The 24,052-nt window shown below is 38.9% G+C and overlaps 3 protein-coding genes across 8 annotated transcripts in view; 1 reads left to right on the forward strand and 2 right to left on the reverse strand.

The window, feature by feature from the left end:
* SPIC (Spi-C transcription factor) overlaps positions 1–7,868 on the reverse strand; it is a 51,505-nt gene extending 43,637 nt beyond the window's left edge. The window contains exons 1-2 of one of the 6 annotated variants that reach the window (XM_060306907.2): positions 7,660–7,867; positions 6,735–7,133 (exon numbers count right to left, since the gene is read on the reverse strand). The gene's annotated coding sequence lies outside the window, so the exon portion shown is untranslated. Of the gene's footprint in view, positions 1–6,734; positions 7,218–7,659 lie in introns of those variants that run through there. The other 5 variants (XM_030856268.3, XM_030856270.3, XM_060306911.2 and 2 more) reach the window with 5 other exon arrangements.
* On the forward strand, positions 7,272–18,641 carry ARL1 (ARF like GTPase 1). Its single transcript, XM_030856271.3, has 6 exons — positions 7,272–7,517; positions 8,892–9,029; positions 10,969–11,050; positions 12,092–12,203; positions 14,840–15,018; positions 16,146–18,641. The coding sequence occupies exons 1-6, from the start codon at positions 7,514–7,516 to the stop codon at positions 16,174–16,176; spliced, it is 546 nt and encodes a 181-aa protein (XP_030712131.1). The 5' UTR covers positions 7,272–7,513; the 3' UTR covers positions 16,177–18,641.
* A 1,627-nt stretch (positions 18,642–20,268) lies between these two features.
* Positions 20,269–24,052, reverse strand: part of UTP20 (UTP20 small subunit processome component) — a 94,742-nt gene continuing 90,958 nt past the window's right edge. The window contains exons 59-62 of the mRNA XM_030856260.2: positions 22,620–22,883; positions 22,295–22,421; positions 20,877–21,022; positions 20,269–20,597 (exon numbers count right to left, since the gene is read on the reverse strand). Of these exons, the coding sequence (XP_030712120.2) occupies positions 20,442–20,597; positions 20,877–21,022; positions 22,295–22,421; positions 22,620–22,883 (693 nt within the window). The 3' untranslated portion in view covers positions 20,269–20,441. The remainder of the gene's footprint in view (positions 20,598–20,876; positions 21,023–22,294; positions 22,422–22,619; positions 22,884–24,052) is intronic.

Raw genomic sequence — 24,052 nt, forward strand, 5'->3', positions numbered from 1 at the left:
ATTGTGGAAGTATTTGACTGCTGAGTTAAGTAGCTCAGGCCTCATCCACTCATGAATTCAATAAACATTTATTGAACTCCATTGTGGTAGCACTGGGGATACAGAGAAAAATAAGCCCTCCTTAAGCCCTGCCCTTAAGGAGCTCACAGTCTAATGGAAAAGTAAGTAACCAACAATTACAAATATCTTTCTGCAAATGAGTTTTAAAGCGTTATAATTGAGAAATAAACATGATTTATTCTGTTAACATTTATTGAATATTTAGTACATGCAAAATGGTGGTGTTCAAGGGTATCTGGGGTTGGGGAGAAGCAGAGATGGATCAGTTAAGTGGCTACCATCTAAGAGTAGGAAGTAAAGGAAGAATAAATAGGGGTTGGTCATTGTGAATTCAACAGAAGGCCAGAGAAAGAAGCAAGTCTGCATTAACCCATAAGTGGTAAGGTGAAGTAGAATTTGGATCACTGAGCAGAGAAATAGGCAAGTTGAGAGAGTGAACCATATTTGGGGAGTTTCGTTTGTTTTACTTTTTAGTTGGGGAGAGATATGTTCAATTTTAGATATGTGGATCTTGAATGCATGTTCATAGAGAACCCTCTAGTAAGGAGGAGGAGGTTCAGGACTGTAGCTTAAGAGAAAAGCAGAGCTGAGGCAATGATTGATCAGATGCTTTTTCCTCCTAACAACCCATTTGAATCACTGGAAAGTAAATAGAATTGATTGTGCAGCTTGAAGTTGTCCGTTGATGGTTAATTACATTTTGTTTATTTTTAAATAAAGCTCCAAACCTTTGCTTTCTTAGCTGCGAACAACACAAGCAATTTTAGTGATCTCAATCACGACTATTATGTTCACTAATATGACTTTATTTCCTTTTCCTGTTAGTGCAACAGTAACAGCAAAAAATGACAATAACAAAGTTTTTTTTTTTTTTAAATTCCATTTTCAAAGTCCTACTCTAGTACATTTTGTCTGTGTGTTCATTTTTTAAATATATTGGCTGGGACCTCTATGGTGGCACAGTGGTTAAGAATCCACCTGCCAATGCAGGGGACACGCGTTCGAGCCCTGGTCCAGGAAGGTCCCACATGCCACGCAGCAACTAAGCCCTTGTGCCACAACTACTGAGCCTGAGCTCTAGAGCCCGCGAGCCACAACTACTGAAGCCTGCACGCCTAGGCCCTGTGCTCCGCAACAACAGAAGCCACCGCAACGAGAAGCCCACGCATCACAACAAAGAGTAGCCCCCGCTTGCCGCAGCTAGAGAAAGCCTGTGCACAACAACGAAGACCCAATGCAGACATAAATAAATAAATAAATGTATTGGTTAACTTCAAAAGCCACAGCTATCTTGTATCATACAAGATTTGAAAACTGTATAAATGGTCATTATAGTCAATGCATAGCTGAGTGGTTTAAATTCCTCAAAAGTTAATTGTGTAATTTAATTTTAACATGTAGATTTTGTGCTATATTTACCTATTATGCTCTTGCTCTCCCCCAGCTCCTGGCAAGATTTATTGACTATTCAAACTACCAGCTTCTGTAAGCTCCTCTATCTGGCACATCCACGTGTGGCATTATCTCTCATCTGGTAGGGACTGGATGAATCCTGCTGTGGTAGACTTGGTGGATAGAGTGTCCAGGGGTGATACCTGGGCACTAATGCCATTTCTCAGTGGTAGATCTCTCCTACATATCTGCGGTGTTGGCTCAGATTATATAACAGGGCTTCCATGTCGGTCTCCAAAGAGACCCTTGCAATCTAGACAAATACATTCACTTTCTAGGAGAGAAAACAGAGACTCCACAAGGAAAATTCAGAGTTATGGTTGATGGTGTGGGCTTTGGTGTTAGACTAGGGCTCAAATCCAGGCTCTGTCCCTTTTAACCAGATGACCTTGGGTAAGTAGAAACAAATAAGCAAAAAAAGCCAACTAGTTTACTTTTATTAAAAGAGTAATCCATGGTATAAAATTCAAACAGCACAAAGGGTATACAAGAAAAAGTGTCTCCCTGCACTTCAGATCTGCAGTCTACTCTGCAGAGTAACCATTCCTAAGGGTTTCTTGTACAAACGTTCAGAATTTCACGCATATGCATAGCATAATACAAATGTGGCTGTGTAAATGTGCAAGCATATCTATGTCAATTCCCGTAAGCGAAATTTTTGTCAGGGGTATATGTGCATTTAAAATTTTGTATGTAGATGCTGCCTAATGGTCATCCAAAAGATTGCACAGTGGATGAGAGCGACAATTTTCCCACGTGCCACTTCTTAAAAAATTTACCAGTTAGATAGGTGGAAATGTCATCCTAATGTGGTTTCTTCAAATGTTTTAAAAAATATAACACATAGAAAAACACACAAAATATAAATGTACTATTCAATGAATTATCAAAGAAGCAAAGAAGTCAGGTCAAAAACAGAATATCAGAACATTCCGGAAACTTTCCTCATGCTTCCACCTACCCACTTTCTCCTTTCCAAAAATTTACATTATAGTTCAGTTTTGCCTGGTTTTGAACTTATATGCATGGAATCATACATAGTATGCTTTCTTTGGTGTCTGCTTCTTCTGTTCAATTATGTGTTTATATTTCTCCAGTATACAACTGTAGTTCTTTCATTTGCCTTGTTATATAGATGTCCATCATGTAAATACATTGCAATTTATGAATCCATTCTACTATGGACAGATATTTGGGTTGTTTACAGTTTTTTATTTTTATGAATAATGCTATGTAAATATTTTTATACATGTCTCTTGGTACACATGTGCATGCATGTCTGTTACGTCTATACCTAGGAGTATGGCACTGCCATAGCCATGTCAAGATCAGTCTAGCTTTTGTGAGGATGAAAGACCACATGGAGAGAGAGGCCAACCAAGTCAGCCGATGTACCAGCTGAATATAGCTGTGTGAATCACCTCCAGCCAGATCAGAAGAACTGCCTGTCCAATCCATATGATTGTGATAAATAATAATTACTGCTGGTTTAAGGCCCTACATTTTGAAGCAGTTTGTTACACGGCAATAAACAACTGACATATAGAAATTGGTACTAGAGATGGGGTACACAGAAATTTAAAATACATGGCATTGACTTTGGAACCATACTGTGGGTGGAGGCTGGGAAAATGAAGAGGCTGTTAGTGAGAGCTGAAGGACTGGCAAAAATCTTTTAGGGTAAACAGCTGTGCAACAGTGGATAAAAATGCTCCCTGTAGTAACTTGAAATATAGATAACACAGTGAATGAACTTGCCTAGCTGGCTGAGATATTTCCAGGCAGAATATTGAGCGTGTCATTTGGCTTCTTAGAGCTGAGTATAAGCAATGGGAAGAGAGAAAGACACTAGAGAACTGTTCAGTTTGTAAGAATAATTTGGAGGAGATACAGAGAGCCCAGGCTTCCTGGGTTAGAAAATAAAACGGTTCCTTATCCCAGGTTTCTCCAGCTGGCAAGAATTTCAAAATAAGAAATGCCCCCACCTTTCTATAATGAGATTTGAGAGGAAATAAAGCAATGAGAGAGAAACTCTCACTTCTGGTATAATAACTTCGATAGAGAGACAAGGCAGTCTTGCCCTCAGGAAAAAGAAGAAGGTGGGAGGAAGGGGCTGGGTTGGTCAAGAGGGTGGTTTATGAAAGATCTGAGACCACAGGCATTGGGCTACTGTGGCGTGTGTTATGTCCTCCCTAGTGAATGAGGTCCTGCTTCCTCAGCTCTCCAGGGCAGAAGACAATCACAGCAAGACATAGTTTAGGAAGAGCCATTAATACTGTACTTAATGCCAGCCACATCCACTCCAAGGGGACAAATACTGGTATTAGAAAATAACTGTGAATACCTAGTGTGTCCAGCTACTATAACTTCCCCCTTCCTGCACCCTTTTTCATGCATATGGTGCATATGAAAGCAAATATGATCCTCCAGTGGACACTGTTCCCCTAGCCACAGCTGACTGGTACAAGTGTGGACACCTGATTACAAAGAATTTAGTGAGTGGGTGCAAATGGTAGGGATGATTTTGGAACAAGAGTGGCTATGAAGTATGGCCATAAACTGATGATTATTACAGATGGGTGTTAGGTACATGGGTGCTCATTGTTAACTATTCTCTCAAAAGAATATTATGAAATTTTGAAATTGTACCTCAAATGAGAATACGATGGAAGTGCCGACTAAGGGTTAAGAACCCTTAGTCTCAAAAAACTCAAAATATTCAGGAATTAGTTTAACCAAAGGTACAAGACCTGTACACTGAAAACTATAAAATGTTGTTGAAAACAAGTAAAGATGACCGTAGTACATGGAAAAACATCCCACATTCATGAATGGGGAAGACTCACTATTACAATGGCAATACTCCTCAAATTAATCTATGAAGTCAGTACAATCCTTATCAAAATTCCAACTGCCTTTCTTTGCATAAACAAACAAGCTGATCCTAAAATTCACTATGGAAATGCAAGGGATCCAGGATAGCCAAGACAATTTTTTTAAATAAATTTATTTATTTTAATTTTGGCTGCATTGAGTCTCCGTTGCTGCATGCGGGCTTTCTCTAGTTGTGGAGATACCATCTGACCCAGCGATTCCACTCCTAGGCATATAACTAAGAGAACTGAAGACGTGTATTTCCACAAAAACATGTACACAAATGTTTGTAGCATCATTATTCAAAGAGCCAAAAAATGAGAACTCAAATATCCATCAACTGATGAATGGATAAACAAAACACGCTATACCCATACAACAGAATATTACTTAGCAGTAAAAAGGAATGAAGTATTTCATACATGCCACAACATGGATTAACCTTGAAAACATTATGGTAAGTGAAATAAGCCAGACACAAAAGGACAAATAGTGTATGATTTCACTTATATGAAATATCTAAAATAGGCAAATTTGTAGCTACAGAAAGGTTATCAGCAGCTAGGAGGGGAGCAATAGGGAGTTATTGCTTAATGGGTATAGAGTTTCTGTTTGGGGTGATGAAAACATTCTGGAATTAGACAGTGGTGACTGTTGCAAACCTTGCGGATATACTAAAAACCACTGAATTGGACACTTAAAAATGATATTATTGTATGTGAATTATTTCTCAATTAAAAGAAGACCCCTTAGTCTAAAGAGAAATTCTTTGACAAAGTACATGTTATTGAAAGGAAACATTTGAAATACAATACATAATTTGTGAAAATCACACACCTCGTAGTGAGAGAGTAGCATTGACATATATACACTACCAAATGTAAAATAGATAGCTAGTGGGAAGCAGCCGCATAGCACATGGAGATGAGCTCTGTGCTCTGTGACCACCTGGAGGGGTGGGATAGGGAGGGTGGGAGGGACATACCAGAGGGAGGGGCTATGGGGATATATGTATGCATATGGCTAATTCACTTTGTTGTACAGCAGAAACTAAAACAACATTGTAAAGCAATTATACTCCAATAAAGATGTATAAAAAAAAAATCACACACCTAGTTATGATTTCAAAACATTCCTTAGTTTAAAAGACAATTATAAATACATAGCATTAAGTCCTTCTGAAGCTTATATTTATTATACTTATATATTTATACTTATTATATTTCATAGGTTTCTGCTTCATGGAATAAAATCTGAGCAAAAGAAAGTAACTTCCACTAGGTAATGTAACACACAGAAATGTTTAAGTTTCTAACTTAGGAAACTACAGTATGGTCATGTGTTTGCAAATCCATTTACCAAATGTATAGATCACGGCTCAGTTACAGAAGGCATCATAATGCAGTTACTTCAGGCCTGGAAGTCAAATGATCAGAGTTGCTGTCCTGGCTCTATCACTTAGCTTCTTTCTACTTCTTCATGTGCAATTGAGATGTTTGGAATTGAGGTTCCTTCCAGCTTTAAAATTTTAAACTTATTTGATCGTATTGTGGCTTTATAGTCAGAAGAATTTTGAAATTGTTTTACTTGCTTGGACTGCATTTAAACATTCACGTTTTAAAATTTAATAAATTATTACTGGACCGTAAGATTCGAAAAGGATTGTCTACTCCACTTTTAATCAATTAGACCAACTGATCTCATTCTGCTGAGAATTAGCCTGAAGCAATACCACCATCTGGTGGTTCCTCTTCAAATATAACAACTTTCTTGAAGAAGAGAGCTTGGCCTCGCCTATCAAATAGGACAGGTGGTTCAGATATGCCTAGTTTAGGAAACAAGTTTAATAATATTGCATAATATATGTTTAAGTTAACTAATGTTTATGTTATTGGCCTTAAAAACGTATAATTCAACACATTCTCTCAAATATTTGTTTAGTGCCCAAGTACAAGAACAAAACAGTGAACAAAATAAACAAAAATACTTGCATTCATAGATGTGACATTCTAGTGAGAGGCAGTAGACAATAAATAAGCATAATAAGTAAATTATGTTTAGTGGTACCTTCTAAAAAATCAGGATAAGGGGGATGCAGAGTAGGTTGCAATTTTAAATATTAATAACATTTGAGCAAAGACTTTAAAGAGGTGAGGTCAATTCCAAATGTTTGCCTGAAGAATAAAATTCCACAGACTTATAAACTAAATGTTTACCTTTAATTCTAGCACGCTACTATCCTTGTTTCCTCAAACGTTTCTTTTTGGTAAGCAGGAACTGTAAAACCAGATCAATAGTAACAGGAATGACCGCATTTTGAAAAACGATGTTGCCTTCAAAATACATACCTTTTCTATAGAGTAATGACTGCCTTTAGCTAGCATCGGAGAAGGTACAGGTAGAAGAAAGGAGGGAGGGACGCTAACGCTGACCCTGCAGGCCACTGCGACGCCAAAAATCTCTTTGGCGGCCTCAGTTCAGGCGGCTCCGCATTGCTGGCGCGGGGCTCTTCCTATTATTATAAGGTAGCCCTCTTTCCTAGTCGGAGGATGGAGCCAGTGGAAAATCGGGTCAACGCCCGCAGGGCGCTTCAGGACAAGCCATTTCTGCGACGCCGCAAGCTGCGCCCGCTTCCAGTCAGGCTGCCGCATCGAGGCCCGACGCGCATTCCCGGTTGGCGGATTCACCACGTCTTGGTGTCAGAATTTAAAATGAAAATTCGAACTTCCCTATTTCGGAAGCCTTTCCTGTCCAAGAAAACAGAAGCAGGGGAGACTTGGAGTCCTTGAATTTTTTTTTTTTTTCCTTGCGGCTTCCGCAGTATCTACACCCTGCGCGCCGGGGACTTGCGTCGAAAGTGACGGCGCGGACGCTCAGGCCGCCGTTCCCGGCGCGCAGTCGCGGCGGCCTCGCTCCCGCCCCCGCCGGGAGGTCCGACGTGGAAGTTGCTGGCTGACCAGGCTTCCAAGGAAACCCACTGGGAACCAGAGCCCGAGGCCGAGCCGGAGCCGGAACCGCAGCGCAGGCCCAGGCGAGGGGAGGTGGCGGCGCCGAGGCTCGATTAGGAGTCGCTGCCGAGGCCGGGCCCAGTCTCCGCCGGTCGACGAGGGAGGACAGGCAGTTCATCATGGGTGAGGGATCTGAGAAGGGAGCCTGGGCGCGCTGAGAGGCCGAGGCCGAGGGCTGGGGTCTGGAGGAGGAGGAGAGGGGCCGGCCTGGAAAGCCCAGAGTAGCCAGCGTCTTAGGGCGCTGACTGCTGAGGACGTAACTCACCTTAGATTTTCACCTGTGTGCGTGGACCCTGCCTCGAACCTTCGCCCCCGTCTTATCCCGTTCTCCTTTCTCCCGGCGGGGTCAGAGGTGAGGGCAGCGCGGGTCGGTGAACTTTTCCGTCATCCCCTCGGACCCAGCGCCACTTGCTGGATGGAGCTGGTCTTGCGAAGCTTGGCAGCGTGTCAGTCGCAGGTTCGCTCAGGTTTCTTGGGTGAAGGATGAGCTTCTGGATTCTCTCTCCCTGGTCGCTGGGACTGCGTCAGTTTAAACCCCGAAAGAGGGTGGTGCTCGTAATGTTTTACGGCCGACTTGGCGTTTGTCTGCTTACCTGTATCTTTTCCTGTAGAGAAGGTGGAGAAGGAAATGGGCAGGGAGTGTATTACTAGTCAGCGATGACATTTTAATCTCAATTTTTGGAGTGCTGATTGAGGGAACTACATTGTCATCGCAAGCATCAGGTAGAGCTTCCCTCCCCGCTAGAGCCCAAATGAAGGTGCAGATTTCTTAACTTGTTTACAACCCTCCAAATGATGCAAATTCTTTGCCTTATTTAAATAGCTCAGCGACTTTCTGGGGAGTTTACTTCTTGGTCTGGAACGTCAGAAGCGCTTTCTTGTCTTTTTGCATAACCCCTTCAGTTTTATTCTTCTGCTTCTTTTTAACCTGTAAAAGGTAGAAAGGATTTTGTCACGTCACACCCCTTGTGTTACAGATGTTCAAGGTTCTCTAACCCATAGTGGATTCATTTTTCCAGACTTGCAGCTCTTAATTTTGCCATTTCTTGGTAAAATAACCAGGTATTGTGTGTGGCATCAGTGATTGAAGGTACTTACTGTACAACAGTAATTGCTTTTCATGTTCAAGGACCTCATTGTCCCACTGTCATTCTGGTTTGCCCTTTGGTTTCTGGGGGTAGTGAGGAGATCATGCTAAGATATCCATATTCTCTCGATTAGAAAGTGAGCTCCATGAGGGCAGTGGTCCTGTTTCTCTTATTTTTGAGTGTATCTTCTGTGCTTGCCTGACACAGTATCCAGGACATGGTAACAATCAGTAATTACTAGTTTGATGTTGAATAATGTATTTCATTGGAAGCAAAAATAGGCACCTATGAATCGAGGAAAAGATTACAGTATTATTTAATTTGCTGTAGCTTTCAAAGGGTAAGATTAAATGTTTTGTGGGCCTAGTTCATGAAATGATTTTGAAATACATCTTTGTTATTTTTTAAGGTGGCTTTTTCTCAAGCATTTTTTCCAGTCTGTTTGGAACCCGGGAAATGAGGATTTTAATTTTGGGATTAGATGGAGCAGGAAAAACTACAATTTTGTACAGATTACAGGTTGGAGAAGTCGTTACTACTATTCCTAGTAAGTGTTGGTATGATAAACTAATTATAGGGGCTTTCTCTTTCCATCAAACATAACTTTATTTCTGAATAAATATATAATATAATTGATAAGGTTCGTAAACTTCTACTATGAGCATAATATTTATAACACTTTTTTTCATAAATTTACAGACAGTTTGGTGTAATTTATGAACCCCTGTGCATGGCTGGGTTCTGCTGTTTAGGGCTGTTTTAAAAGTTGGGTAGAGTTAAGCCACCTAATCTCATTGAGAGCCAGTATCTTTTTTGATAAAATGAAGATAATAAATATACATTGGCTTTGAGGGGAAAATAAATCTAGTATATAAAATACTTTGTTAGCCTGTGTAAAGAATTATATAGATATGAAGTGATATTATTACATTTGAAGTGGTTTTTTTTCTGTATTTGTTACTATTTGATTAAGATTAGTTTCTCTTTAGTAATTCTATTGATTATTTTTAAAGATCTGAGTTGAAGAGACTGAGTGTTGAATCTGGTACTTAAAAATATCAAGAAAAGAAACACCTTGACTTTAAATCAATTGATATCTTAGAAGAATATTCTCCAACAGTCTTAATTTACTACATAAGAAGACTGTTCTTTTACTTATCCTATTTTCATTTGATGCCCTGAATTTACTTAGATTAGTAAGATTAGTACATTTAAACTAATAATTTGTAGAGTTTGCTCAAGAATATTTAAATTATGCCTTTAAAGTTACTCTGTCACTCAAGGTATTTCTATATTTAGTACTATTTAAATTTCCAGATTAAAAAGAAAGTGTAGCTTTTATGAAAGAAGAACTTTTCAAACCCTGTGTCATCTGTTACTTCTTTATGCCACCTTCAGTAAATTTCAGTTTCCTTGGTTTTTCCTTCTCAAAATCACCCAACTCAATCTGCTACAGTTGAGTCACCGTGGCCCCTGCAATACACATAGCCCAGTGGATTGCATTTCAGCAAATGTGGTTCATACCACGCCCTTGTCCTTTGCAAATAAACAACATTCCTAACTGATGCTGGAGACAGTGATTACCCTGCTGCTTAATTCTAAGGGAGACATCATGAACTTGCTTTTTAGTTTTTCACTCAGGTTTTTTATACTTGCCATATACTCATAATCGTCATTTGCCAGTATAAACTTAAATCTAAAAAATTAATTGTCCAGTTATAGCTGTTAAGTCATTTTTTACTTTGATTTTTTTTTAAGTTTGTGAAATCTTAGTAATATTTGTATATGTAGCTCCTAAGTTTTTTTCAGTAACCTCTCCACCTCCTTCAGATTCCTTTCAATGGAAGATAGTAATATCTTGCCTTAGGCATGTGATGCGAGAGCTCCAGCTAAGAAGGATGGCTGGGAAAAGGGATGGGACTCCTCCCCTTTGACCATCTCGCTATGACCTTATTACAAATGAGCTCTTGAGGAAGTCTTCAGAGGGTCTGTGAGATTGCCAGCCTTAGAGAACTCAGCTTCCATAAAGAGGTACACAGCCATTGCTGTGCCCTTACCTACTGAAGTTTAGAGTCTATCTAGGCTTTCTTGGTTTTGTTCCCTGTTTATTTGCAACCTACCAAAATTCCGTTTTTTGTAATACATCTGCAACTGTCCTTTCTAAATATAACTTTCTGAACACTTTTGTATGCCAGTACTGTATTTTGAAGGGAGTTTAACATAATAGGATTTCCATTGAGCTAAGAATTATATAATTGCAGAGGTAGCTGGGGGTTCTTATATACCCTGAAAGTGGTGTTGATCTTGCTGATTGGTGTGCATATGTGTGCATGTGTAGCACAGCGTACTGTCTTATCTTAAGTGGGATGATATTTGAACTAACAGTGTGATTCAGCAGTTACCATTAATTGCTGAAAGTCAGATTGGATACTTTGAAGACGGAATGTATTAGTCTACATATACTGCTAATTTGATTTCTTTTCCAGCCATTGGATTTAATGTTGAGACGGTAACATACAAGAACCTAAAATTCCAAGTCTGGGATTTAGGAGGACAGACAAGTATCAGGTATGGTGCAAAGGGCAGATCATTTTGTAGTATTGAATCTTTCTTTATTGGCTCCTTTAGGGTTAACAGGAGTAAACCAAAATATGTCTTCTTTTGTAATTTAATGGGAGACACCTAGTTTAAAATGAGGTAAAACGGCCTTATTCTCTCAATTAAAATCTGAGAATTAAAAATTTTAACTAAAGAATTAAAATCTAAGGAAGCCAGTTTTTCAGATATCACTTCAATGAAAAATCTTTTCATGAAAATCTCAAGACCTAATTACTTCAGTAGTTTTTAAATAAAAAGGGTCCTCTAGTTAGTTCTTGTCAGTCCCTTCCTCTGTGAGACAGACTGTTTTGGATTTCATAAAAATACCTTTTGGGCCCACCATTTAGGACTAATGTGAACATAAATGCCCTCTGGAATTCAAGTCTCCTGCCCAGCATCCTGTGCTTGACATGGCAACTGCGAATGTTTAGTGACTGTCACTGCTCACTCACTAGGGTACTTACCATCTTAAAAGATCAGTAGTGCATTCCCCAGACATCCTGCTGCCCGGTAACTCATTTTATTTCTTGAACCACTTTTGAGTCAGTTTCTTATTTTAGCCATTTCTACTTCGTGTCTTCAGTGATCAGTTGAATGTCTGTTACATAAAATCATATTAAAAATTTTTTTTAAAGAACTCATTCCTCTTAAGGAGTTTCTAGTTAAGATGTAACAATCAGGTCTGTGTGGAACTTTTTTTATCGGTACATTTAGTGATTTTATAGATTATAAATATATTCTCTCAGCCTAAAGTCTGAACTCATTCTGAAGCTCCTTGGTCCTGTGATTTATGTTTATCAATATTCTTTCCACCCCATCCCATCTGAGGGATATGATATATGTCCATCAGAAACAATGAATCATTATGGCATTGATTCTGGCATGGATGGGGAAGGATTGGCAAGTAATACCCCCCACCCCATCACTGCCAAGTCCTAGCATATGAATTAACATACCAGTTTCTTCTTCTTTCAAATAATAATGTATTCTCCCTTTCTGAATTTTCTTCAGGCCATACTGGAGATGTTATTATTCAAACACAGATGCAGTCATTTATGTAGTAGACAGTTGTGACCGAGACCGAATTGGCATTTCCAAATCAGAGTTAGTTGCCATGTTGGAGGTAAGAAAACTTTATTAAAATGTGGGTAAATCATTTGTATTTGCTTGCTGTTTGTTTTTTTGTTTTTGTTTTTTTTTTTTTTTGCAGTACGCAGGCCTTTCACTGCTGTGGCCTCTCCCGTTACGGAGCACAGGCTCCGGACGCGCAGGCCCAGCGGCCATGGCTCACGGGCCCAGCCGCTCCGCGGCATGTGGGATCCTCCCGGACCGGGGCACGAACCCGCGTCCCCTGCATCGGCAGGCGGACTTCCAACCACTGCGCCACCAGGGAAGCCCCAGAAGTAACTTTTAATTGATGCAATCAATTAATATTTATGTATTAGTGATATAAAGTACATGTGGAATATGAGTCAGAACTATTATATTAAAACTTACAGACACAAAATCAATTTGTTTTACTTTTGTACACAAAAATTCTAAATGGAGTAAAGAATTATGTAAAATGGAAGTCATTATAAGGGAATATGTTTAAAATTTCTGGATTAAGAAGGTCCTTCTAAATCCAAGAATTGGAGGGAATTACAAAAGAAAAGATAGATTTAATTATATTGATATTATACAAACAAACAAAAAAATCCACAAAGCTCAGATGCCAAACAATACAAGCTAGGGTAAAATGGGGAACCAAGACACAGTTTTACAGCCAGTGACTAAGGATTAGTGATCTTAATCGTATCAATACCTTTTGCAAATCAATAGAAAAGGGAGCAAAAGGCATGAACCTACAATTTATAGGAGAAGAATTTATTGCTAATAACATTTGTATTTTTAATACCCTAATAATAAATAAGCATATAATGAAATGCTATGTTTGGAAAAATATATAGTTTCAGTTCTACCAAAGCTGCATTGGAGATGGGCACTGTCATACACTGTTCGTGGAGTTGAAATTGTTACAGGCTCTCTGGACAGCAGTTTATTAATACATGTAACAAGAACCTGAAAAAAATTTCATACTTTGATTCCATTTTTAGAGAATTGTGTTAAAGAAATAGAGATTCACACAAAGATTTCTGTATTATGATTCTGTCACTTTGGTTTCTCTAATAGTCGAGTGAAAAGAATCTAGGAAGAATCTAATACTGGAAAACAGTTATATAGTTTATGGTGCATGAATTCTTAGTGTAGAGTATAACCATTAAATATTTTTTTTACATCTTTATTGGTGTATAATTGCTTTACAATGGTGTGTTAGTTTCTGCTTTATAACAAAGTGAATCAGCTATACATATACATATGTTCCCATATCTCTTCCCTCTTGCGTCTCCCTCCCTCCCACCCTCCCTATCCCACCCCTCCAGGCGGTCACAAAGCACTGAGCTGATCTCCCTGTGTTATGCGGCTGCTTCCCACTAGCTATCTATCTTACGTTTGGTAGTGTATATATGTCCATGCCTCTCTCCCGCTTTGTCACAGCTTACCCTTCCCCCTCCCCATATCCTCAAGTCCATTCTCTAGTAGGTCTGTGGCTTTAATCCTGTCTTACCCCTAGGTTCTTCATGACATTTTTTTTTTCTTAAATTCCATATATATGTGTTAGCATATGGTATTTGTCTTTCTCTTTCTGACTTACTTCACTCTGTATAACAGACTCTAGGCCTATCCACCTCATTACAAATAGCTCAATTTCGTTTCTTTTTATGGCTAATATTCCATTGTATATATATGCCACATCTTCTTTATCCATTCATCCAATGATGGACACTTAGGTTGTTTCCATCTCCGGGCTATTGTAAATAGAGCTGCAATGAACATTTTGGTACATGACTCTTTTTGAATTATGGTTTTCTCAGGGTATATGCCCAGTAGTGGGATTGCTGGGTCATATGGTAGCTCTATTTGTAGTTTTTTAAGGACCCTCCATACTGTTCGCCATAGTGGCTGTACCATTAATGTTTTAAAAATTTTTTTGAGGGACTTCCGTGGTGGCGCAGTGGTTAAGAATCTGCCTGCTAATGTAGGGGACATGGGTTCAAGCCCTGGTCCAGGTAGATCCCACATGCCGCAGAGCAACTAAGCCCCTGCGCCACAAATACCGAGCCTGTGCTCTACAGCCTGTGAGCCACAACTACTGAGCCCGTGTGCCACAACTACTGAAGCCTGTGTGCCTAGGGCCCATGCTCCACAACAAGAGAAGCCACTGCATTGAGAAGCCCGGGCACCACAATGAAGAGTAGCCCCTGCTCGCTACAACTAGAGAAAGGCCGCGCACAGCAATGAAGCCACAATGCAGCCAAAAATAAATAAATAAAATAAATTAATTAAAAAAATTTTTTTTTGATAGTTTGGAAAAACATCCACAATTTAATGTTTAGTTTATTTTTTAAAGCAGGGTATGGAACTGTATTTAAATGTGATCTTAAATGTATATATATACTAAATAAACTATAAGTATCTGAATTACAAAGCAGTAGAAAATACCCAAAATGTTAAACAGTGATCATGTTTAGGAGATAGGATTATGGGTGAAGTTTCTTTTCTTCATACTTCTCTATAATTTCAAATAATTTATAATGAACATTGTATATTAATAATTAGGAAATACGCTTTTAAAATAATGGATTTTTTTTGGCATTTCTTCCCAAACTCAAGGGAGCAAATTGATTAGAAGAAATCAAACTTTTCTATGTTATTTAGGAAGAAGAGCTGAGGAAAGCCATTTTAGTGGTGTTTGCAAATAAGCAGGACATGGAACAGGCCATGACTCCCTCGGAGATGGCAAATTCACTTGGGTTACCTGCCTTGAAGGACCGAAAATGGCAAATATTCAAAACTTCAGCAACCAAAGGCACTGGCCTTGATGAGGCAATGGAATGGTAAGTATGTTTCCAGAAGCCGTCTGTGTGTACATGCACTGTGTACATACATGTGTCATTTCCCTTTGGTCTTAAGGATGAAATTCAGATTATTTATCAGTTTTCCATATTGTTCCTCCACCCTTTTCTTCCACTGGTCTTCATGTACATCTGCTTTTATTTCAACCACACCTAATTATAGTTAGATAAGCCACCAGCTCTCTGCTGTATTTCTAGCTTTTTCCCCTACCTCATCGCACCCTCCAGTTCCTTCTCCTTCAGGACTTAGGTTAAGGCTCTGTGTTTCTCAAGAGCCTTCCCTGACATAACTTCATGCCCACTGCCTTACCACACACATAGAGGTCCTTGTCACAGGTCAGTGATATAGTAGTACTTGTTACACTGTCTTGTAGTTGGTTTGTGCATCTGCTCATTAAATTGTCATCTCCTTGAAGACTGAGACTAGTTTTCATCTCTGAATTATCCACATCTGGCCTGGCTGTAGTAGTATCAGCCTGGAAAGTGGATATCTGGTGTTTTTTGCTTATTTGTTTATTTATTATTTTAAAAAATATTTATTTATTTATTTTTGGCTGCATTGTATCTTCGTTGCTGCATGCGGGCTTTCTCTAGTTGTGGTGAGCGGGGGCTACTGTTTGTTGTCGTGCATGGGCTTCTCATTTGCAGTGGCTTCCCGTGGAGCACAGGCTCTAGGCGCATGGGCTTCAGTAGTTGCAGCACGCAGGCTCAGTAGTTGCGGTGCATGGGTTCAGTCGTTGCGGCGCGTGGGCTCTAGAGCACAGGCTCAGTAGTTGTGGCTCACGGGCTTAGTTGCTCTGTGGCATGTGGGATCTTCCTGGACCAGGGATTGAACCTATGTCCCTGCACTGACAGGCACATTCTTAACCACTGCCCCACCAGGGAAATCCCTGGTCTTTTTTGATTATTCATTCAAAGCAGAGAAAGTGAAAGCTAAAAGACCCTCATGGCAATTGAGTCCATAACCTCATTCTTTTAATATAACTGTCTTAGCCTTCATCATTTAAAGTGCTTTGGAATCCACCTCCAGTATAAAATTTATATAATAAATGATCTATACCTGAAAGTTTGAAGTTAATCTTATGAAACTGTTGATTTTCTCTTCACAGGTTAGTTGAAACACTAAAGAGCAGACAGTAATTCAGTCACTTCTGCTCCTCTGAAATGAAGACCACATCACGTATCCCTTTGGAAATAGTTAAAGTGTGCTTCACACTACTAAATGTTAAAACTGTATGATTGCCAGCATATACCAAACTGACTGCAACATTTGTAATAAGTATTAAAAATAAGTATTTGGTTGGAAGGGTAACTCATTGTGATTGAATCAACTGAATGTGTGTTCTGTATAATGTAAAATATTCCTTCCTTGTTATCTTGTGTTAAGGTATATATTCTGTTTGTATGGAATTCTTATTCAGATACAGTCCTATTAAAGAATGTACTCTTATTGAGGAAAAAGCCCTCCAATTTTAAATTAGTGGTTGCAGCTTGTTTGTATTAACACTAAAAAATATCTTAACTCAGATTTTTTTCCCCCTAAAATGAATTAAGTTTTTCCAAAGATTAGGCTCAGTAGAGTAGGCTAGGAACCTAGCGTGGGTTAATTATAGTCTTCATTTGCTTAATGACCACTTTAAGCTGTTTCATTTAAAAGCTTTTGGTTATAGGTGTGAAGTTGAAGTAATTATTTTGGTGGCTATCTTCACTGACTTATCTGTAATTATCATTTTATAGTATTTATGGTTGTTGGGAAATTTTTACAGATTTGGGCCCTCCTAGTTAGTTTGTACAGGAACCCTGTGAGGTAGCTAGGACATCATTTTTACATCTTCATTTTTATGGACATGGACCCAAAATTCTGATAGACTGGCTTGACCAGTGTCACCTGCTAGGGAGGTGGGAAGAGGGCTTAAAGCGAGACTTCACAGGGTCAGAAGCTTGTCCCATAAACTATACCATAAATTCCTGAAAATGCCAACATTGACAACACAGCTTAACTCCTTATATAAAATTAAGCTAATTGAAGTAGACACATTACAATCAAAATAATGTCTATAAATTTATTTGTCCTTACTAGTAGAGGTAGTAAAAACAATCCCAAATGGTTATATTTGTTGGAGTTCACAACACATTAAAGAAAATTTCACATGAAAGGAAATTTTTTTAAAAGATCTATTTTAAGAAGCATTGTAAAAGATGTTTTTGCTGCCTTTGATTCCTTTTATCTACCTGTAATTGAACATGTAAATTTGATTGGTGAAAAGTCAAAATCTTATTGATTCTACAGGGAGAATTAAGTATTCGTTTAAAAATTAGGCTTACAGCTGCTAGGCTGTCAAAAACAATTATATTCTAAGGGACTTCTTAAAGGAACTTTTCAAACAACCCAGTCTACAGTATGACAGAAGTAAATAAGAGTCCTTAGTAGTTACTAAAATTGGGAGCAATTTTTTCATTTTTTTAGTTGGACAAGCAGCATTTAAAAAATTAGATGCCAGTAAAGAGAACTTAATACCATTGTGCCCCTCAGGTCTCAGGAAAGCTAGTGGTCATTCAGCTCACATGAATCTGACTTTCTTTTCTAATCTGTGGGACTTCTCTTGTTCTCTAGCACCCATTCCTAATTTGATTTCTTGGAAAGCTTTTGGAGACCTTCTTCCCAGGACAGGTGTTCCCAGTGCACCTAATATTACTAACTGAGCATATAACTAACATTGTTTCATAGTTTCCGAGGCACTCCTGATGGGCAGACTGTCTTTTTCATGTCTGTATCCCTAGCATCCAGTATGGTGCTTGGCACATTATGGCACCTCAGAATATGTTCATGGTTCAAATAGTATTGCTTTTATATTTGTCAGCTGGGAAATAGTACATCTGCAGTTCATACTTGGGTCTGGTCAGTGGCACATATCCACTGCTGGGCTTGTACCCAAGTGGCTAAATACTCCCCAGTGGTTCAGGAACACTGTGAAAGTAGAAGTCAGTGGAGGGGCGGCCCTGGCAGGCGAGTGCTGCCTGACGTGTAGTCCTGGTAGCCAAGGCCAGCACTTGGATGATCCTGAGCCCTCTGGTTTGTCACAAAGAATAGGATGGGGTAAATAGAGCATACACTTATTTTAATATGGTATGAATTAAAAGGTCCTTATCTAGCAGGAAACAACTGTACAGGTATGTTACAGGAGTTTGAAAGTTCTCATTTATAAGAATCTACTGAGTATTGTTTTGTGAGAAGCCTGAAAATGAAAAAAACACCAAACTTGAAATCAGAACACATGAGTTCTAGGCACAAAGGGCCACACTCCATCAGTTTTTGTTTGGTTTTTCTTTTTGAACAAATAACGTCAAAGTTTTCTTTTAGCTCTAACGTTCTATTTTATAATTCTGGTTGATAGTTGTGCTGTGTCATGTGATTAAATTTTCAAAAATGAGAAATTGAGGTGGAATTCTATTACCAGAATACCTGAGATGCACCTTAAATTGTGGAAATGTAAGCTCCTTGAGGGCAGGGACCATACATCATCTACTGTTAGAATCCCTTGCATCTAGTATGGTGCACTTGGCACATACTAGGCACTCAATAAATATTTACTGATTAAAACAAAGCTGTGCTCAATATACTTGAGATACTTATTCTTCCTGATTTTTGCTTTAGTATTTTGTTTTCTGATTTAAAAATTTTTATAAAAGCAGTACATGCACTTTAAATCACTTAAGAATTGAGTCTGCCTTCCAAGATGCCCTATGTTTATCCTTTTGGCGCATTACAAACACCTTAGAAGTGTGAGAACTCGTTTGATATATAAACTACATCAAAACACAAATTCTGAAGTTCATGAATGTTTGAACATTTGATTCCTATGCCTTATGCTATAATATTTCTAATCCCATAATTACAAATTACAAAGCGCATGGGCTTTCAATCCTGGGTTTGAATCTTAACTCTTGCCACCTACAACCTGTGTCACCCTTAGGTAGATTACTTAATCCGAGATGAGATTCCTCATCTGTAAAATAATGAGTTTTAGGAAGCTCTCAGGAAGACTATGAGAATTAAATAAAATGTAAAGCGTAGGATAGATTCTTTCTCCCCCTCCTTCCAAATATATTGGGCAGTAAAGAATATTGCTTCTACATCAAGTGTATAGAGAGGCAAAAGATACGGTTGAACAAGATAATGCCAAATTGTTTTCCAAAGGGGTTTATAAGAGTGCCCTTTCCTCCACCATGCTTGCCAACATTTGGTATTGTCAGCTTTATAAATCTGAAGGGTTCAAAATGGAATTTCATTCTGATGTTAATCTGCATTTTCCTAATTATTAATGAGGCTAAATACAGGAGGAGTGACTCAAAAAAAAATATTTAACAACTAGACATAGCTGATGCAGGAGGACCCCTACTAGTCCAGGTATTAGTCCTTTAATTTCTGGTATGGGGAGACATGGAGTCTAGGGACTCATATAGCCAGGGTGGCACTTGGGGTCTCAAGATAGTGAGTGACTACTTACTAACCAGTACATAAGTAATATTGGTATAGCCATATTTGCTAAATGTTGAGGTTTAAGGGCCATTTATATTTCCTCTGCAATGCCTATTTCTCTCTTTTGCCACTTTTCCTACTGTAGTATCTTTGTTGATTCATAGGTATTCATTATATAGCCTGGGTGCTACTAATCCTTTATCAGTATATGGTACATACTATGTCCCAGTTGTATCTTTTTGTAAGTAGACGGTCTTAATTTTAATGAAGTAGAATTTATCACATCGTCCCTCCACAGACAGCACTTTTGATCTTATTTTTCATATCTGAGAGGGCAGGCCCCTCACCCTACTCTCCTTTTTTAAAAGCATCATGGCTATTCTTGATTTACTATCTTCCATATAAATTTTAGAATCAGCTTGTTGGGATAATATGAAGAACTCCTTTGGGATTTTGCTCAGATACGCATTTACCCAGTGGGATCCACCTGGGGATGAACTAGCAACTTATGATACTGAATCTTCCTACTCATGAACATGGTTATACTTCTCCATTTGTGCAGATCTTTCTTAATGCCTTTTGATGAAGTTTTATAATTTCCTCCATACAGGTATTGCAAATCATTTGTTTGATTTATTCCTAACTTCTACATGTTGTCTTACTATTTTAATGTGTATTTTTAAAAAGAAAAATACATTTTAAGCTCTTTATCACTAGTGTCAAATGCTTTTTAGACAGTAAAGATACAGTAGTGGTATGAAATATTTTAATTAAAAATAAGCATGAATTATATTAAACTGTATAATATACAACCTGTGCCAAAGTTTAAATTAAATAATAAAACCTATGATTTTGGACCAGCAGATACACTAGAAAGTTCATGTTTCGGGGTAAGCTGGGACACTGTATTAACACAGGGAGCACTTTACTCCACCATTGCTAAATCTTTCAGGCTGTGGCTCTTTTGTCTCTTGGCCTTATAGCCTGGACGCAGGAACTCGATCTTTCTCTTCTTTGCTTCCTTTTTATTTTTGTGTTTCTTCAGCTTTTTCTTGGCAGCGATATCAGGATTAGTTACAAACTTGAAAAAAGAATAGAAATGTTATACTACTTTTAAAGTGACTGTTAAACCAATAAAAATCAAATGCAGAAATGGACCATTTTGTTCACCTTAAACATCACAAATGCAATACATGCCCATTGAAGAAAATCTGGAGCCCCAGTTATAAAGTCCCACTTCTCAAATACATCCAACTCCTCTTTCCTCCCTGGGTAAGTCTGACACACATGCATGCACACACCCCTGGTTAAAAATAGTTAAGCCTAATGAACATGCCATTTCTTCAAAGAGCAGGCCTACCTCCAAAGCCTTCCTCTTTTTCCGGAGTGCCCTTTTCTCAGTAGCCTGTTTCTGTACAGAGGCAAACGCTAAGGAGAAGCTCTCGAGCCCAACCAGCTTTTTCAGCAATTCTATGATTTCCTGGGATAGATTCTTCAGCGAAGGATCTAATCACGCACACAATAATAATCAGAAACACGTAGGAAAGGACACACTTGGATATGTAGAAAATTAACAACACACAAAATTTAAACTCCTGAGGCTTTATCACTTTTATCATTTCAACATTAAACACTGATCTGAAACTAGCCTCTTTGTTGCTGAGATGGGAGAACAAGCAGAAGTGCTGGACACAGCACTCTGAGCCACACCTCATCCAGGATGCAGCAAGAGATCAGAGACCATGAAGCAACTTCCCAAGGGAATCCGGGCTCAGAAGACATCAAAGTAATTTGAGAACTTGACAAATGTTTTGGGTTACCTTTATTAACCTGCTCAGCTCTCTGCAGATGGGGGCAAAGAAAGGTAATTTTGTTTCTCTAATTCCCGGGTCATAGAGGCTTGGCGCTGGCTGTAACCTCTTTTTGGATCAAAGACTCCTTTGAGAAGCTGACAAAAAGCCATATTCTCCCACCCTTCCCTGCCTCCTCTCTCCCAAATGCAAAGAGTCGAGGATTTCTGCATTCAATTTCAGGAAAGCTCATGACACCTACTGTAGATTGCAAGTTTCTTGAAGATGAGGATTGGGCCTTTTCCACCGCTGAACCCTTATTTAGATGCTCAATAAATGTTGGCTGGGAACCACAGTCAACCTGACCTCTAAGAAGGAAACTCTCTCTCCAGGCTGTAGGACTAAAACAGCTTCTATTTTGACATTCACTTCATTTTTGTTTTTAAAATTCTTAACATCCACTTTCTTTCCAACCCCTAATTCCCACTTTTCCAACCCCTCTCTTTCCAACCCCTAATTCCCACTTTTCCTAATATCATGTACCAAAGGTACCAAATGTACCAAATGTACCAGGCAAGAAAAAAAAATTGGAAAATTTAAAATATTTGAACTAAAAACTATTTCATATTTTTGCCTTGTAATTTTTGAGAATATAATAACATTTGTTCATTATTTTTCACAGCACTATGAGGTTTAGAACCACCCCAAGTTATTTTTCTTTGAATATTTAATCTATGCTTAGGAGTAAAACATCATCATTTAGGAGAGAAACGTTCACTCTTAGACACAAGAAAGCATATAGGAGAGAAGACAGTTAAAAATAACACAAATATGCCTTATTTGCTTGCTGTTAATGGTCTAGATACCTAGCGAGTTTTCTTTCTTAAACTCTGGCAGAGAGGGAGGACAGAAAGGAAGAAGGAAGCATTCAGGAGAGAAGACAGGAATCCTAACATGGAAGTATTCAGAAGAGAGGCCGCAGAATTACCCTGGTCCGAATAGGTGCTGTTCAGTTCTCGGAACAAAGGAGCTATGATCACTGGGAGGTACGGCTTCACCTTGTCTATTCCAAGATCCATTGATACAGCTCCGAGAAACTTAAAGATGCATGTTCTCTGAAAGTACAGATCATTTTTCTTTTATACTTGCAGCTACACAGAGTTAATTTAGAAAACAAGGTCTATTTCAGGGCAGATGTTATTGCTGCAGTTCTGGGTTCAAAAGTTCCTAGGGACTTAGGAGGATAACTAAAACCATTAAAATACTTAAAAAAAAAAAAGACTACTTTCAGTCATTTTGCACATGCATCGCACCTTTAACGGGTTTCTAGGTGAATAAGCAGCTTCCAGTTTTGCGATCCGGGACAACTTCCGTATCAACCACAGCAGCGTGGCTGGCTCGCTCCGCTCTTCATTCTTGTCTGCACACACCTTGTGTTCTTCCACATCCTCTCTGGCCAGGCCATCACCTAAAACTTCCTGTTCTTCCATGTCTTCTTTTATGTTACCTTGCTTATCCCCAGAATCAGGTTCCAGTAAATATAAGACTTTGGCTACGAACAACAAATTCTTAACAACCTTAAAAAAAGGGGCAGAGGGGAAGGGTAAGAATTGGATTCTGATTGTGCAGAAGCTAAAATAGGTATCCTACAATTAGAAAACAGAAAACTGGGTATTGCACTGTTAAACTGACGATCAAGCCTTTTTTTGGATTATTCTTCAGTTTACCTCTTACAGTGTGTCCAAACCTATTTCCATGTAACTTTTATCCATTTGGCCTACTTCTATTCTTTAAAGTTCCACTGAGTAAATAATTTCATTCTGGATCACCCATTTACATTTTTCAAGAGAGCTTTGATCCCCATTCCATTAAATTCCTTCATCCATCCATTCTTCACCAAAATAACAGTTTCCCTTTACTGATCCATTTACTGAGCACTGACTAGTTACCTTGTATACAGCATTCCAATTCAACTTCAAAATATCCCTGTTAGGTACTATTATCAGGAGAGAAAACCAAGGCTCAGAGTTGGTAAATCTCAGCCAAAGACCAAGTGAGTGGTCAGTCAGGATTCAAAGGTCTTTAGAATTCCAGCCCAAGTTCTTAAACACTGAGCTCCTCTTTCCCGCATATACCATCTGGTCCAATTGCCCAGGGGTGATTTTTTAGTCTTATAATAATGGACCCATTTATTGAGTCCTAACTCTACAACATGCATGAAATCTCTGACGTGGGTATTTCACACCCGTTATGTGAAGGAGGAAACCAAGTTGAATTTGATTTCCTTCACCATCCGGGCAACTCTGCTAGAAGAGCTGTGTACCCAGAGTTCCCCCAAATGTGGTACTCAGAACACCACACTGTCCAAGGCTAGCCTGGCCATCAAGAGTTAATGCCAAGATTATCATTTCCTTCTGGAAGCCGGGCCTGCACGAGGACAGAACCAGATGTGGAGGCCTTTTCTCCTTGCGGCACCACTTCACATTAACTCACTCTAAGATTAAGGTGAAGTAAAATCCATCATTTCTTTCAACCTGGTCTGGTACTAGTAAATCTCTTCCTACCTGTCCCGAGTTTGTATGGTTTGTCATCCTCTATTAAAACTCATATTGTGTAAGGCCCCACCCACTGTCCACCCTGGCATGATTTCTTTGGCCTCACTTTGCTGTCCATTGAATAGCTATCCATTCCCTCCCCAACCCTGCCATTTAAAAAAGTGAGAGAAGTATCAGTGTTCATGGCATGC

The sequence above is a fragment of the Globicephala melas genome, chromosome 10, assembly GCF_963455315.2.
Source record: "Globicephala melas chromosome 10, mGloMel1.2, whole genome shotgun sequence".
Classification (NCBI taxonomy): domain Eukaryota; kingdom Metazoa; phylum Chordata; class Mammalia; order Artiodactyla; family Delphinidae; genus Globicephala; species Globicephala melas.